This window comes from Barbus barbus, assembly GCF_936440315.1.
Source record: "Barbus barbus genome assembly, chromosome: 8".
Taxonomy (NCBI): domain Eukaryota; kingdom Metazoa; phylum Chordata; class Actinopteri; order Cypriniformes; family Cyprinidae; genus Barbus; species Barbus barbus.
The window spans coordinates 20,313,574-20,331,411 of NC_136736.1; the positions used below are offsets into that span (position 1 = coordinate 20,313,574).

Genomic DNA, 17,838 nt, shown 5'->3' on the forward strand with positions numbered 1-17,838 from the left:
TAGATTATTTTGGCTTTCCTTGCTTTAAAAACTGTACTTAATAAACACAGTTAATTAAAGCAACCAAATAAAATCTAACTTTAAAAAGTAAAGGTTAAAGAGCCTGACTAAAGCAACCACCGATCGCCAATATGGTGACTTCAAATGAAAGCACAACACCTAATAGAGCTTTTGTACAGATATGACAGAAATAAAGTCAAAGTGTTTTGTAATAAGAAGCTGGTGATGCTGTTTGTGGAGTTGTTCAATCACTCTCTTCTGAGATCTTGAGAGATTTAATGTGCTTTATTTCAGTTGATTTAATCTTTGGCTTTGGCTGTAAGTTTTGTTTCTCTGCTCTTGTTTCTCTTTCCTTCGGTGATTCTACTTGTTAACAGCAGGTGTTCAACACTAAAGCTCAATCCTCATTTAATTAGTCACTTCATTCTCTCATTAACTTCAGTGTTACTTCAACACTCTCTAGTGTGGACAAATAAGTGCTCTTTAAAACCGAGGATTTTGCTGTGGGATTAAACGGGTTAAATGTGCGAGATGAAAAAAAAAATGAAAAAAAATACACAACGTAATTTTAACAGAAATACACCGTAAATAAAAAAAACAGCAGATTACTGGCAACCACAGCTGCCGGTATTTCACCGTAAAATCAAGAGAAAAAAAACAGCAAAATACTGTAGAGCCTAACAGTGAACTTCCTGTTGTGTTTTGTGGGTCACCATTGTGCTGGAGAGTAGAGCCTGTGTTTAAATCAAGGACAGACAGAGAAACACTGATGTTATGCTGCATGTTGCTTTATTTAAAGGCAGTAACTGTGTAGTTACTGATGCAGTGAGAATCTCTTCACTCATTTTAATCACACACGTGTGCTGCTGTTATCTGCAAGAGATTTGAGTTGAATTGATGCTTTTAATGACTTTGCATAAATCAGTAGGTTTTTCTTCATGTAATCAAGCAAAATAGTTCTCAATACCCTTATGCTCACTTTACTTAAACATTATAAATATTAGTTTATAAACAAATGACAGTGGGACAACTTAAGTGCAGTCGGTTTCTGCAAATAAAATGAGATAACTGAAAAGTTTGTATATTGACATTGTATCAGTTACTGAAATACGGCTTTTCACTGTAAATTTAAACAGTTCTGTAAATCCTAAAATGTTGCTACCGTATTTTTCGAGGTAAAATTCTGGCAACCACAGCTGCTGGTATTTAACCGTAAATTTAACAAAAAAAATGTACAGTGTGCATGCAGGTTTTGTTGGTCCTAGCAGCACGTAAAGCAAAACTTATTCAAATTCTGAATTGTTTACGAGTAAATATCGCTTCTATATAAATCACTAAAAAGCTGACTCACTTCAGTTTATTGCAGTCTCACAATGTTTAGTTATAATCAATGAAGCTCTCTGTACTGCAAACAATATCCTATTTACATTGTGTCTACATGTGGCGTTTAGCATTGAGTGACTCTGAACGCTTGAGGTGGCAGCCTTGGATTATCTCTTTATATCTGTATTAATATCTTAATATTATATCTTATATTAACTATCTGCGCACACAAGCATTATCTGATCGGCTCCCGACCGCAGACGTAGGTTTACAAGCCACATTTTCCTTCGTTTTACAGTCAATTTCTTGACTTTTACCCCCTTATGAACAACACATTTGCGTACATGATAAAAACTTGTGTTTTCTCCATTTGACTGATTTGAGCATCAATAAACAACACAAAACACAGGCATCTTGAGTTTCTGTTACTGATTCCTATGGAGAAAAAATGACTTCCTGCCCTCCCGCAACAGCAATGACGTCATGTGCAAACAACCTATTATGTGTATTTATTTATTGCCACATTTATTTATTTAAACTTTTGTTTATTATATTATTTATTTCTACATATCTGTCTCTTGTATGATAATTAGACTGCTTCATACCAAAATTCAAATATTTTAAGAGGACTTTCAGGGTGACTGACTTTAAGTCAAGTCTGCTTTATTGTCAATTCTTCCACATGTACGGCACATACATACAGAGAATTGAAATTGCGTTACTCTCAGACCCTTGGTGCATACAGTTAACATTTAAGACACTGACAGTAAGTTAGACGTTCAAATACAGATAAATACAGTTTAAACATACTGGGCAGATATATGTGTATATGTATAGAGTGTATGTGTGTATATATATATACATATATACATACATACATACATACATAGTGCAAGAATATTAATATTATCTGATGACCTAATTGATTCTTTTGATTGAATAATTTTGTAAACTTTTGTCCACAGCTCCGTTAACATTCGTCGTTACGTATTCTCTATTTTGGATGCAAGTTAATAAAAATATATTTGACAGATTTGTTTAGAGCAGGGTGTTATAGATCTCAGCACAATCTAGAATTATTAAACCAGTTTAAAACATTTCTGCAAACCTTAGTGTGGTTATTTTATACAAGCGACATTCTCTAAAAACAGTAACAGAGTGATTAAATACAGAAATCATGTTCTCACCATGTTTGATTCTTCCAGTCGAGCTTGAGTTTGGCGCGAGATACTGAGGAAATCTCACTGCGCATGCGCCGCGGTGCTTTATTTCTTCTCTGATTTTAGGACGTGGTAGATTCGCTAAAATTATATTTAGTTTGGCGTAGTACTGAAAACATTCATTATTTAGTTGTTTTAATTTATTAGCATTTAGTGTATCTACATTCTATCGTCTTCATTTTATGACTTCGTTGCCATGCACCAAAAACATCAGGGGTGCAAGATTTAAGAGAATGAAGGTCTAACGTTACCAGTAAAGTGGAACAAATTGACCCCCCCAAAGTATTTAAAGAATTAGCTCCTCTACCTTTGCACAATTTCAGAGGAGGTTGTAGAGACCTATGCTGTTATACTGCCCCCTCTGATACAGGTTAGCACAAAACAAATGAAGTTATTTTCTCAGAATGTGTGTATATTTAAAAATCCCAGTATGGTAAGAGCTTCATGACTCAATCCTTTGCCATATGTTATTTGTAAGGCGATATATAGCCTAATTTTTACACTGGCTACATTCTCTGAGTAGAAGAAGACATATAGAAGATATAGAATCCCCATAGTAAAATTTGTACACAAGTACGCAATACACATTTTATTTATAGAAACAAAAACAACATATATACCAAAAATCTGTATGTTTTTTATTTTTTGAAAATACATGTATGTCTTGTAAATTTTAGGTTTTAGGATGGATATGTACATACTGTATATAACCAAAAATATATTACACATACATAAACACATATATTGTGTTCCATTTTCTCTTTTTTTACCTCATTTGACAAAATATTTCATATATGGAAATTTAGTATAGGCCTACACACTTTACATTTGCTAATGGGGTTATTTAATGAATTTTTGCCAAATTTTCAGTACTGTTACCAAAACCTGGGACCATTTTTAAATATAAATATAATTTAATGCTGTGATTTTTGCGATTTTGCTATTTTCTTGCAGTAAACTTTAAATAAATATTTTAGACACATTAGACACAATTTTACATTAGTTTATCAAACATTTCTAATATTTCTCTTCTATGTATGTATATACTCCGCTTGTGAAGGGTATATTTAATCTTATTTAGAGAGGTAAATTTTGTCTAATTATAATGATCAGATATTTGTGCCATCATGGGGCTGACAGCATCAACTTCTTAATGCAAAAATCTATATTCATACTCCACAACATAGTGACAAAGTTATTTTTGTATTAACATTTTTAAGAGCTGTGAAAGTACATAACTGTTTTGAAAGTGGCAGCTGTAGCAGTGTACACACTCAAACACTTTAAATTCTCTTCCTACTTCATCCTGTTTAAAGTCTTTGAGTTTAAAGCTGCCTCTGTTTACTCAGCTCTTTTTGCACTTCTCTTTTTTCTCTCTGGTTTTTGGTTAGGTCACATACCATATATGCAGGACATTGTTTTCACGGCTAACTGAGGAACAGCATGGCTTGTGGTAACAAGCTCACTGCTTGATTGCATCACATCCGAGGGAGAGAACGAGAGGGTGGTGTGTTTTTTTCGTAGATAGGTGAATCAGGTCTGAGAGAGGAAGCAGGATGTCATGAAGGCGTGTTAGCCACCAGTCACTATGCAATGAGTCTGCGTCTCTGTCTACACATAGAGTGGGCCATCGCTTCCACCGAGGACTCTGAGAAATGAATCTTATACTATTCCTGCTTTTGGCATTGACAGCTAGCCGGACTGGACTTGGTAGGTGCTCACGGTAGTAGATCTTTTTTTTTCTTTATGTAGAATCCTATCTCTCTCTTTCCCTTTTCCCCCATTCATCTAAAGAAACTCTCCTCTGTCCTGTCTGCTCTCTTCATCATGGTCATTAGAAATCATTTTACACTGTAATTAGCCCCTAGGCAACACAAGAGTTGCGGAGTCGTGTGGAACTGATGTGTGCATTTAGAACACATTCAAATGACCTGTCCTATCTTTTGACCACAATGGACAATAATGAAAGTTGAAGACAGCATGGTCATATTACATTATAACTAGTTCTTTGACTCATTTTGTTGCTTTTGGTTTCATGCAAAACACAAAACAGCTCGTCTTTGTTGACGAACAAAGATAATGTTGACTCAGGACGAATGTTTCTTTCTCTTGGTTTACGCCAATCATTTCTTTGTAAGTGATTATTAGCTTCCTCCTTTTTACCTCATACTTCTCTTACAGCTGAATATGAATTTTGATATTCATTATTATGTTATGAAAATGATGTTTTAGATAAGATGTTGAGTAACACCTTACAGAGACTTACAGTCAAATTAAATATGTTGAATTAAAAGTAAGATGATTTTGGTGAAAAGAGGACAAGGAATGTTTCTTATCTCTCTTTGGTACATTTGGAGGATGATTCTCAGATTACATCTTTCTTTTGAAGTGAAACAGGCCTCAACTAAACCTCAGTATAAAAATCTAGATGAAAGTTCTTTTTTAAAGTCAGTTCTTAAATGTGTAAAGTAATTTAGTTGCATGTCATTACAGTTCAATGTGAAGACAATGAAAAAACAGAGCAGGGGATTGCCCTTAAAGACTCACGTGAGTATCTGCTTTAGCACACCTGACTTTCATTTGATGTGATGTAGACACCAGACAGTGGTTTTAGTTCTGAATGACTCGTGTTCCAAGCACTGACTTCTGTATCTGACTTTCTTGTGGTCTCTGCCATGGAACTAAAACATCATTTAAGCTTGAAGCATTTTGTATATTATGTCTGTCACAGGTTTTGTTGATTTAAAGAAACAGCATACTTCCACTCATAAATCTGATCTGTTTATACATTTAACAGTATTAGTAACTTCTGAAGCAGAGGGTGAAGAAGAAAACTCAGGTAAGAATTAGTAGATGCTGTGCAATATATTGAATATTAGTGATATTATCATGATAACAGAATCATTTATATAAAATACAGAATATTGTTAAAAATTAAGTTTAACATATACGCAATTTCACTGCAAAACTAGCCAAGAAGTACTTATGAGTTCTAGCAACAGTAGAAGCATCATGCCACAGAGCATCTCCTAAACCAGAAACTATTGTTATAGACTTTTTAGCTAAAAACTTGTAAAACGCTGGCATAATTTACCAAACGGTGTAAAACATAATGTGTGAATTACATTGCTCAAAAGTTGTCAGAATGCACTTTTTATACCCATTTTGCACTTTTGTTTTTCATTAATTCAACAAAAGAAGGTCACTAGGTCTATATTTTTAGGTGTTTTTGCACAAAACATTTTAAATGTGCTACGAATTAAAAAATTCAATAATGTTTATTTTAAAAAACAATTTAATTGGGGCAAAAGTTTAAATTATTCTAAAGCAAATGCAAATATGTCAACATATATCTCAACTATCATCAAAATTTGATAAGATATTGAGAGATCTAATTTTAGATATATCGCCTAGCCCTAGACATATTATAATTTTCTTGTACTAAAATCGATTTTTAATGTATACACTATTCAAAACTTTGGAGTCAGTTTTTTTTTTAAGAAATTCATCATTTTATTCATCAAGAATGCATTAATGACAGTAAAGACATTTATAATGTTACAAACGTTTTTTATTATTATTTATTTAACATAAATGCTGTCCTTTTGAAAGGTAATCAAAGAATTTAAAAATAAAAATCTGAAATAAATGTATCAGCAGCCCAACACTGATAAGAAATGTTTCTTGAGCATCAAATCAGCATATTAGAATGATTTCTGAAGGATCATGCGACACTGAAGACTGGAGTAATAACTACTGAAAATTCAGAAATGCTATCACAGGAATTTTAATTTTAAATATATTCAAGTAGAAAACAGTCATATTATTGTAATAATACTTTACAGTTTTTACTGATCAAATAAATTCATCCTTGCTGAGCATAAGAGCGTTCCTTTAATAACACTTTACTTTCATGTGGATGTGTTATTGACTTCTGTTATATTTTCCTGGATTATGAAAGTAATGCTTTTTCACGGTTTAATATAACCGTGTAATATTAACAGTATTATTAAATATTATATTAGTCTTTCTATTCTCTACTAAACTTTTTATTCTCTACTACTACCCTACTAAACCAATTATTAAAATATCTACTACCCCTATTAAAGTACTGTTAAAAATAAAAGAAACAGTTGCAGATTTATTTGATATACTTTTCACATATTGTCCTAAAGCAGTATGTATTCAATTGTTTATTAGGTTAAAACTTTAACTTTATTAACCCTATTAAAATATATATATATATATATATATATAATTTACAGAGATAAAAATATATTAAATGTTTTAATTATAAATGCGTATTTACTTGTTTTTTATTTATTGCTTTAAAGAGAATCAGGGTGAGGGTGCAGGCTCTGGAGATGGGAGGATCCAGGGTATGCATTGCCCTTTTCAGATGTTTGACATCAATCTGAAATAAGCATTTTTTACTTTATCTGATCAACTTTTACTGTGATTTCTAGTTCAGGAAATGCATTGTTTACTTAAATCTTGTGCAATTGCAGATTTAGACTCCCCACCAAACAGTGACTCAAACACTGAACTAACAGTGGAAAATGAGGAAACAAAGCCGACTACTGAGGCAAATACAGACGAACACACAGATGATCTCAACTCAGTCATGATCATCATACCTCTGGTTGTCACACTGGTCATCATCGTTGTGATCGTGTGTGTAGTCATGATCTATCGCAGGTGGAGCATAAAAGTTATTGGTATGTTGCATTCAAACTAATAGACTTTACAGACTCGAAATAACCAGCCAATACATCGGTTTACACATTTATCTAAAGACACAAATATTTACACTTCCTGGGAACTATCCAGACATAAATTAAACCTGAAGGTGGATGTGTTAATGGTATGTTAAAAGATGCAAAGTAGAGACTCTCCTACTGGGCAGCATTTGTAAATCACAAATAAAAAGGTGAACACTTCAAAAAGACCATTTTAGTTTTTGTCATCCATCACTCTGAGACTAAAAAAGTGCTTCTTCCCTTTCTCCTTGCATTGTTTACAGTTTACAATTAGTTCCTTAGAAGGCAACTCAAACTGAAATCTTATAAATGAAGGAATACACTGTGTAATGATGAATGTTTATCATGTTTTCTCACTCTTTTTTTCATAAGACACAAAAGAAGATCCTTATCTGGATCATGAAGACCATGAAAAGGTGCCAATGTAGGTACAAATGTTTAAAAGCGTGTTGTGTTACTATTATTATGCATAATGAGTGACATGTGCTGGCTGCATTTTAGTAGTTTATAGTTAAGATGTTGCTTAGTTCCTTTTAGCGATTATGTGGCTAACCTGGATGTGCAAAATGCTTGTGCGTGTATCACATGTGGAAGACACATTCAACCCGCAACGAATTTCAGACCTTGCAACATGCAACCAGAAAAAAGTCTTGTAAAAACAAAAAAATGCATTGGCTATATATACGTTTAAGCAATACATGATTGCGAAACTAGTCTTTGGATGTTAATTAATTTAAGACCATAACCTCGTTTTTTATTTTCAAAAATTTTGCTATTACATTTTGATGAATTCCAATAATAATTTAGTTGTGCTTTCCAGTCATATTTCCATTTGCATTTTTATTAGTAATTTATTTAGTGAAAAAAATCATAAAAATAATAATGCGGTGAAAATGTCATGTTTCAACATCCACAAGCCTTGTACCAAATAGTTCACCGAAAACAAAACTTGCTGGAAATTTACTCACCACATCCATGTACTCAGGCCAAGATGTAGTTTAGTTTATTTCTTTATCAAAAATAATTTGGGAAAATGTTGCCAAATTAATGGGTGCCGTCAGAATGAGAGTCCAAACAGCTAATTGAAACATCACAATAATCCACAACTCTAATGTAATCTTCATAACTCGTCAGTTAACATCTTGTGAAATTAAAAGAGTTTGTAAGAACCAAATCCATCATTAAGGTATACCAGTCTATAATCTGTAATAACATTTACTCCAATGAAAATATTTGTTTTGCCTTGTAAATGGTGTTTGTGGTGATTTGTGCAGATTTTTCTCTTGATTCAGACAAGATGATTTTTTGACTGGGGAAAGCAATATCATGAATAGAAAGGACTTGAATTTTAGTTGTGTAGATTACCTGCGTATTATTGTAATGCTTAGCTGTTTGAACTCATTCTGACGGCACCCATTCACTGCAGAGGATCCATTTGTGAGAAAGTGATGTAATGTTAATTCTCTCCAATTCTGATGAATAAACAAACCCTTCTACTTTTTAATGGCCTGAGAATGAGAAAAATTTCATTTCTGGGTGAGCTATTTATTTATGACAACACACAATATTTGCAATAATACATCTTTTTAAATGGCTGTTGTGCTTTGGCAGTTCAGACTGTTTACATATATTGGTAATGCAATAAATGATAAACTAAAGCTGCTCATTGTTAGTTGGTTCCTCTTTAAACAGGAAAGTTTGCCACAGTAGACAAAAATAACTTCCACCTCATAATAAACTGCCCACATAAACACAGTTCTTACAGTTGTGCTTTGAATAATTACTCACAGCATAATCAGTGATTATTGCTCTCAGTTCTTTATTTTCTTAACACCCAGTTTAATATAACTGCGTGTCTTGTTTACTTTATCTTTTTTAACACATCTGTTCAAAAAGTGCTTTTTATAAATGAATAATGTGAAAATAAACATGAACTGAAACGCATATGTTGGTCCTTTTTTGGTCCCAGGCCCATGTTTGAGGATGATATCCCATCAGTGATGGAGCTGGAAATGGAAGACCTAGAAAATTGGATGGCAAAAGGTAACCACTAAAACGTTTATTAATAATGCTCTGACTCTGAGTCACGGTTCATATCTGGGCCTTGGTGTGTCTCAGATATTGCACATTTAAATTGATTAATATACCACAGGATTAATAAACCACAGGTGCTGGAAAGAATGACAGTCTGGTTTAAAATGTACGTGCTGAGCTCAAAAAATATTTAGGCCTAAATTTAAGATTTAGATACTTAAAATGCATATCCATCCATTTGGATTACATAGTGTTAAATGTAAACAAACTAATAAACTTAATCTGATGCATATTTGCCAGTTATACATAAATGACACAGGTAAGAAACAGGTCAGATTTTTGTACTCAAAATATATTCAAATTGCTTAGAAACTTGCTTTGAAAACATAATTTTTTTCGGATAATGGCTAGCGGTGGAACAAACATTTACTACCTGTCTCGGTATGACTGACAAATATGCATCATATGAAGTTCAAATTAGTTTATGTTAAAACTGTGTAATCCAAATGGATACATTTTTAATTTAGACCTAAATAAATTTACATATATATGCTCTCATAATATTTTGCTCAGAGAGCAACATTAGGCTGTTACATTTACTTGCGTCAGTTTAAGTTCATTCAGTAAAGTTTGTGCTTTTACCAGCAAGGGGAGCCATTGCACTAAAAACATTCAAATGCTCAAAGAAACTTCCACAGCTTTATGAAAATTGCGCATTAGGCTGCTTTTTTAAAACTTACTCACACTTAAACCACCTTTTTTCACCAGTACTTCAACCTTAAGGTTCAAAACATCCTTCATGCAAACTATATTTGCATTCTGTGTTTGTAGGTTTGAAGTTACTTGCACTGTGAGCAGTGCTGTGAAAGTGTGTAAAGCGCTGTGTAAATGTATGATCTATTCCTATTAGATAAGATAAAAAGATGTGGAACATATTTTGTTGAATGCTTTTAACATAAGGAATCTGTGTCTTTTCATCGTTTGCTTGCAGATGGAGGCAAGAAAGTGGACACCGGCCAAATATTATGAATAGCTTTTCAGTGAGTACACTAGACTTATTATTCTCTCCTTTTATGCAAGATGTAGTCCAAACCTGGGAAGGCTACACAATTTCTAGAACAAAGTCGGAGCGTATTCACAGTACAGTATTGGCTTGGACAGCTGTCTAGCGGTTAGTAACAGGAAAGTCATTGTACTAGCTTGCAAATATTTAATTTTCAGGACAGATCTGTAACAGATGTTGTGCATTTCTTGATTATTTTCATTCACACATCATATTTCACTACACTTCAGGCTGAATTCAGATCATTTCAGATTGTTTCCAAGTAATGGAAAAGAGTCGTACACATAAAAAGTTGTACTAACTTTTCAAAAGTGTACAGTAAATACACAGAGCAACCGTTGGGTTCCCATCAGTAACATGAAACTTTGCTGTTCCTCTTGGGGGTTGTGGAGGGTTAGACGTTTGGAAAATAAAGGGGTCTGCAGCACTGGACATGGTAACACTGTGCCGATTTGTACGGGGAACACACACATATGACTCACTGAGCAGTGGTGCAAGACAAGGCACGAAGATATGTGTTCGTATGTGTCACACCCTGTAATGTAACGTGTACGATATCATTTCCTGGAACTGTGAAATGACATAAGGTTACCTCTTACTTTACTTTCCAGTGGAATGCCCCTCAGAGTCTAGTCAACAGCTACTGTACACATCAGCGTTCCCTGTGCATACGTTTCCTGCTTATAATGGCTGCATAGTTTGGTCAAAATGCCTTTGTTCATTTTGTCATGCAGAACTTTTTTTTTTCTTGTCAAGCAATTTGAACGATGATATGATAAACATTTAATATTTCATATTGCTGCTTCTAAGATATCCAGTAAAAAAAAAAAAAGAACAAAAATACATGCAATCATATTGAAACCGGATGTGCAAAAACTACAAACACAAATGCCACTATGCTGCCAGTAGAAATGGTTATTATATTTTTACATTTCAAAAAGTGAACGGAGTTTAAAAGAAAATGTGTCAGGACATTTAAGTGAACTCAGAGAACTCTTTCTATTCCACTTAAGTTGTGATAGGGTCTCAGTCTATGTTGACACTGTTTTTGGAACTCAATCAGTGTGAAATAATAATAATAATAGCATTCAAAGGTTTGAGGTTGATAAGATTTTTGTATATATTTTTTGAAGAATTATCTTATGCTCACAAAGGCTGCATTTATTTAATCAAAATACAGAAAATTATTGTTATATTATTATATTATTGTAATATTATTAAATATTACAATTTAAAATAATTGCATTCTATTTTAATATTTTTATATATTTTAAAATGTAATTTATTCCTGTGATGGCAAAGCCGATCATAAAATCATTGTAATAAACTGATTTGGCCCTCAAGAAACACTTCTTACTTTTATCAATGTAAAAATACTAAAAAAGCTGCTTAATATTTCTTTGGAAAGCATAATAAAACATTTTCAGGATTCTTTGATAATAGAAAGATAGAAACTTCAAATGCGTTCATTCTAAAAAAAAAAAAAAGAAAAAGAAAGAAAGAAAGAAAAGAAAAACATCTCACTGATCCCAAACTTTTGAATAGTGTTTGTTTGTCTGTGTGTGGGTTCATATACAGTATATATATATATATATATATATATATGTATATACATATATACATACAATGTAAATATATTGTATTATGTACAATAGAATTATCTAGAAATCGATAATGAATATTTAATATAATTCATTAAATCCTATTGAGCAATTTTACGTTCATCCGTACTACTTTTTTTAAAGATTTATTTATTTATGTTTTGCCATTTTTGCCTTTATTGTGACAGGACAGTATTTAGACATGAAGCAAAGTGAGAGAGAGAAAGGGGGACAGGATCAGGAAAGGTCCGCGAGCAGGGACTCGGACTCGAGACATGCAAAGCACAACATAGCTATATGTCGGCACGCTGCCCACAATGATACTGGCACAAACAATCCCTACTACATTTTGAAGAAAAATCGCATTCTTTGTTTTTTGGATACTTAAACCACTATGAGTCAAGACGTGAATACACTTTTTGTAATGCACTGACCCTTGTCAAGTGACTAGATTGTCAAATAGTTTTGAAGTGGCAGTCTAATAGAATAATAAACTGCAGCATTGTCTGTTGACCTCCGCATAATCACCACAGAGTCGCGAACAGCTCTTACACAAACACCCAATGACATCCACTTGCTTACTAATGCAGACACAAACACATACTATGTCATTCTGTCAAGTTTGTTTTGATGAGGCTGCGTACGAGGAACAGAATAGCTGTGACTGCTGACTTCTGACCCCCCGGTCCGCGCTGCCAGCAGTGACATCTGGTAGTCATTACAGCAGGCATGCGTGGAAGCACGGCCCAGACCATGCCAGAGATGAGGAGGGCCTCTTTTTTCCCCTCTTGCATGCTCTCTGTCTCGCTCTCCCTGGGAACACCAGAGGGTCAGAGTCCACAAGCCAGGAATGTAAGCTTACGTCATGCAGACTGTGTTTTTCCCAGGATCGGATTGGTATCAGGCGCTATGGGGGAGCAGGCTTCACAATGGCTAGGTGATGTCAAGGATGACAAATTAATGTTTATATAAACATAAACGGAGAATATCTGAGGTCACATCAGCACAGGAGTAAGGGCATGGCTCTTTTTATGCTGAACTGAAACTATTCTGATATGGAAGCAGAAATTCTTTGCAGCAATTATTGGAATACAACAGCTTGTTGAAGACCATATACAAATGCACAAAGGTCAATTATAGATTAGTTCACAAATGTCCACAGCAACTTGTCAGTGTACACTCTAAAATATCATAACAATAAATAACCACCTTTATAAAATCTGAATCTGAATATCACTTTGTGATTGAGGTAGACATACAAAAATAGAGGCCTAAAAAGTTAATTTTATCAAAAAATGTACATCTGTTATTCACTAAAAGACACTGATATTTGACTAACATTGTTACATTTTAATAAACATATTTTATAATGGAGAAATTATACTGAACAGTTTCAAGAACTATAATAATTACTAATGTCATATCAATATCGTTCATCTTTAAGACATTTAGTAAATTGGACACAATTAATAACTTGCAAATATATTCCAAACACGCTTTGATACAGACAAGCAAATGTTGTGAAATGTTGAATCGAAGTGTTATTTTGTGTGTTTTTGCATCAAATTAATATAGAAGGAGATCCATTAGCATTTAATGTTCAGTTATTTGGAATTTATAGGAGTTTCTGTTGAATGTAAGTAATGTTTAATTACATTTAATAAGTTCATAAGGATATTTCATTAATTTCACTGCTTTAAATTGTACTCAATAGTAAGAAAGAAAAAAGAAAGAAAGAATACATGAGTACATCATACTTGTTAGAGTGCAGTTTGGCACATATTTTTTCTCTCATTTGTTTTACAGGTACCGGCTGTGGACCTGATGCTTTTTCATGTGTCCTCATATCTTTGCACAGTGTATGTTGTGGTATACTTAGGTACATGCAGTTCAGATACTAATCAGAAGACATTTGCTAATGCTTTTATATTATGTTTCATAATGATATAACTTTATATTTGTAAAGTAATAAACACTGCTGTGTAAAGACCATTGCTGTTTGGATGAAAAAGAACAAATAAAAATAAGCAGATACATATTTTTCTGTCTGTTGCACTGAACGGGATACAACAGCTCTACTGGAAGTCAATGTGCTCTTCTTTGTACTTTTGATATTGATATTTTCACCACTTTTTGAGTACAACAAAATAATAAACCATGTTGTTTCTTTATAATGTAATAATCATTCTTGTCTTTATCTAAATGCAATGACTGCCACAGAACTTCAAAAATAAGAAGCATTTCATCATTCCATTTAAATTATAAAAACATAAACATTTTAACCAATGTAAATATTATTGCATACGTTGTATTTTCTTATTTTTTATACATCATTGCAAGCTTGTGTTTACAATTTATAATGAAACTTAATAATTCTTAAGAAAACACCAAAACATTTCCTGCTATGTACTGTTTTTTAATATTAAAAGAGGAACTATTGTTATCATTACTCTTGTGTGAGTGCACGTTTGATGTTTTCTTTACATATACACTATCAAAGGAAAGATTTTTTTATATTTTTGAAAAATGTGTCTTATGCTCATCAAAACTGCATTTGTTTAGTCAAAAATACAGTAAACAGTAATATAGTGAAATCTTATTACAGTTTAAAATGACTGTTTTCTATTTTAAAATGCAAATGACTCCTGTGATGGTCAAGCTGAATTTTCAGCAGCCATTACTGTGTCATGTGGTCCTTCAGAAATCATTCTGATTTGGTGATTTGGAATATGCTGATTTGTTGATCAAGTAACAGTTTTTGAAAACAGTTGTGGTGCTTAACATTTTTGTTCAAACTGTGATAAATTGGATGAATAGAAAGAACAGCATTTATTTTAAATAGATTTCTTTGTTGTAATTATGTAAAAATACTGACTGTCACTTTTGATCAATATAATAATAAAAGTATTATATTGATCAAAGGTAGTATATGTCATAGATACAGTAGATACATTTAACAACTTATACACCCAACCACACTATAATCTTACCTAATTACCTAACATGACATGACCAAGCTAGTTAAGACTATTTATTGAAAGTGATGGGCTATGAACTTCCTGTAGAAAGACCTACAGTATATATTTCATGTTGCACCCATAACTGTGTAATTCATGAGCATTCTTTTGGCTTCCACCTGAGTTAAAATTTCTTCTAAGTGCATTTTCTAATGCCAAAGGTCTGGAATACGATGGGAATATGAAAGAACATTGTTTACCTTTGAGTGGGGCTTGGAACAAAACCCAGCTTTAGGCAAGAGCAGCCGCTGTCATGTGGCGCAGCACAACCGTAGCAGTTCATTATAACAGTGCTGGAAAACAACGCCAGATGGAACTCATTAGATTTTTTCTTCTTTAAGTCTTGTCTGGTCTGTTTGGTTTTAAAACCCTGTTGATCAGGATAAAATGTGCAGATGCATTTGGTTTTTGAATGAGTTGTTAGCACTCACGCATTAATGATTTCATATTGCTTATTGCTTTATTATCTGTCTAGAACAGTTTAACTTATATTTAGTTTGCTTTCAGATAGTAGGGCTTTTGTAAGCTTATCTGCACATTCTGTTTAGTACAATACCAGTTTGTTTACTATAGCTATATAGCACTACTACATAAATAACTAATTAGGCTACATAAAAAACAACATAAATTAATTATAATAGTAATGATAGTAAATGTGTTTCTCACAAAAAGAATGACGTTAAAATATAAAATAACTAAATAAATAAAGTTACAAGTAAAGGGTAAAAATGACAATACAGTGCAATACAATAAAATAAATTAATAAAGTGAAGTAAAATGAAGTGTTAAAGCATCGGTTCCATGCTTCTCAGAATCACATTGTTTGGCACTTTGGCACAGTCAGTGTCTGATAGATTAACAGTGAAGCATTGAAGCACAACAAAGTAAAAAGAAGAGAAATATTAAATCTAGACTCCCATGTTAAGTTTTATCATGATGACAGCAACCTTGGTTGAACGCACCAAACTCAATTAAAAATTAAGAAACATATTGTTTAATTAAATAAACATCTGAAATAATAAAACCTTAAATGGGGCAATTACACGGGGAATCTCAAATGATACTTTTTGGCCCTGAACAGTCCACAGACATGGCAACGTAATTACGTCGTATTTAAGCGACACGGAACGCGAGCGATGGTGACGTTCCTGGACGATACAGTGACGCCATCATCCGTGGACAGGGAGTCGTACAGGAATCGGTGGGATAAAGGCGATCGTGCTTTAACGGAGAAGCATCGGAGTCGTACACCGTATTACTGGCGTTCTTCAAATCGGTCACATATTATTTCAGGGAGATTTTAGTTTTTGCAGAAGATAAATAAATAATAAAGCTCTCCCTGGTGCGTGGTTGGAAGGGTTGGCGTCACGCTCCTACTTTATTTCATCGGATGAAAATGTTTGGTTTGTGCTTGTAAAACTTCAACTCGTTTTCAAAGGATCGTTTCATCTTTCTTTCGGACAAACCGGAGGGGAGAAGAGGAGAGACCGGTGACCGTAATTGGACTCTGGAAAGGATAAGTTACCTGGGGGAACTAAGTTAACTGTCCCTGTGCACACAGGAGCCTAATTTTCCTTCGTCTTTCCATCAGTTTCCAGGGTAAATACGTGCTTTTGTCTAATAAAACGTCTTACAAATGTAAACTTGACCATGCTAGGGTGATTTGCAGGAGTAACGGGCCATGTGATCAGCTTCAGCACAAAACCTCATGCAGGTAATGCACATATGAAGCTGATTACATGGCCTCTCTCGTGTGTGTAATATGCAATATATGTACAGCTGCTGATGATACTAATATTTAATTAACACATATTTAATGTGACAGTCTGATGTGTAGGTTGCATGTAATTTAAAACTGCAGTGTTTCATTGATAAGAGAAATCAGTCGCATGCACTATTCTGAAACTGTTGTTGTTGTTGTTGTTGTTAAACTAACATTAACCTAATTCCAAGATATAGGACACAACAAATACGTAAGTTAGTGTTTGGTAGAGTTTTGTAGCTGCATAAAACAAATCTAATACTAAAAGCTAAAGCATATGTTTTTTTTCACTTTCGCTGTATTGATATTTTACTTATATCGATTTGACTTAAACTTCAGATCTTGTAAACAACCAATTTCTCTTGTTTGAGAATGTGAGTTTACAGTAAGTTAGATAAAAACGCTGTCGTTGCCCTCTAAATACACTGGATGTTTTATTACACCAGTGTGTTTACATATATTCGCGATTGGTTGGCGTTTTAGATTAATAACGATTACTAAACCCTCGTGCCATCATTATTATGAGTGTTTCCTTGCGGTTTCGTGTTGTTTAGCCGGTTAGCGACAGGAGAATTAGCTCAGGCTAACACTATTAGCACACCCAGAGCTGGACAATCGAAAGGCGAACTCGTTTATGAATATGTTTATCCGATTGTTCACTATACTGTCGTTTATTTTATAAAGTGCTCTGTTGAGTGCCCGTGTCATAAAGGGCAATAGGATAACATCTGATAGCGCTTAGCCTAACACGTTAGCCTAGCTCGCTAACAATCGACGTTCAGGCTTAGAGCCACCACCGCCGCGTCCCGTTAGGGCTTTAAATCCATGTGAAGCGCCCGCCAATATCTGCACAGACGTTTTGCTCTTTAAAAGGACTTCTCGGGAAATATTAGCCGGGGTGGCACGTTGTGAGTGAGAAATTATTCATTTGTACAGATTTATGTGCAGCGCGTGCACGGCGCGAGACAAGCACATGTTAGCACCGACTACAGCCGATACAAGTTTGTCAAAGCATGCTTTCTTTTCTCAAACTCTTAGTAAAACTTCTTTCTCAATTT

General features: G+C 33.8%; 3 protein-coding genes across 5 annotated transcripts in view; 2 read left to right on the forward strand and 1 right to left on the reverse strand.

Annotated features, from left to right (window-relative positions):
• The window catches only part of LOC306874002 (meiotic nuclear division protein 1 homolog), a 20,030-nt gene extending 14,869 nt beyond the window's left edge, over positions 1-5,161 (reverse strand). Inside the window, exon 1 of one of the 2 annotated variants that reach the window (XM_079423657.1) lies at positions 2,511-2,827. In XM_079423657.1, the coding sequence (XP_079279783.1) occupies positions 2,511-2,513 (3 nt within the window). In that variant the 5' untranslated portion in view covers positions 2,514-2,827. Of the gene's footprint in view, positions 1-2,510; positions 2,828-5,090 lie in introns of those variants that run through there. The other variant, XM_079423656.1, reaches the window with a different exon arrangement.
• Positions 3,922-14,449, forward strand: LOC306874003 (uncharacterized protein). Of its 2 annotated transcripts, none has more exons than XM_079423659.1 (9): positions 3,922-4,253; positions 5,037-5,090; positions 5,341-5,382; positions 6,878-6,922; positions 7,058-7,261; positions 7,676-7,727; positions 9,273-9,346; positions 10,329-10,377; positions 13,808-14,449. In XM_079423659.1, exons 1-8 carry the CDS (start codon positions 4,199-4,201, stop codon positions 10,364-10,366), a joined length of 564 nt encoding a protein of 187 aa, XP_079279785.1. In that variant the 5' UTR covers positions 3,922-4,198; the 3' UTR covers positions 10,367-10,377; positions 13,808-14,449. The 2 variants fall into 2 exon arrangements, with proteins under 2 accessions (XP_079279785.1, XP_079279784.1); XM_079423658.1 differs by having other exon boundaries at positions 3,953-4,253; positions 7,052-7,261.
• A 1,707-nt stretch (positions 14,450-16,156) lies between these two features.
• The window catches only part of LOC306874081 (F-box/WD repeat-containing protein 7), a 153,406-nt gene continuing 151,724 nt past the window's right edge, over positions 16,157-17,838 (forward strand). The window contains exon 1 of the mRNA XM_079423818.1: positions 16,157-16,617. The gene's annotated coding sequence lies outside the window, so the exon portion shown is untranslated. The remainder of the gene's footprint in view (positions 16,618-17,838) is intronic.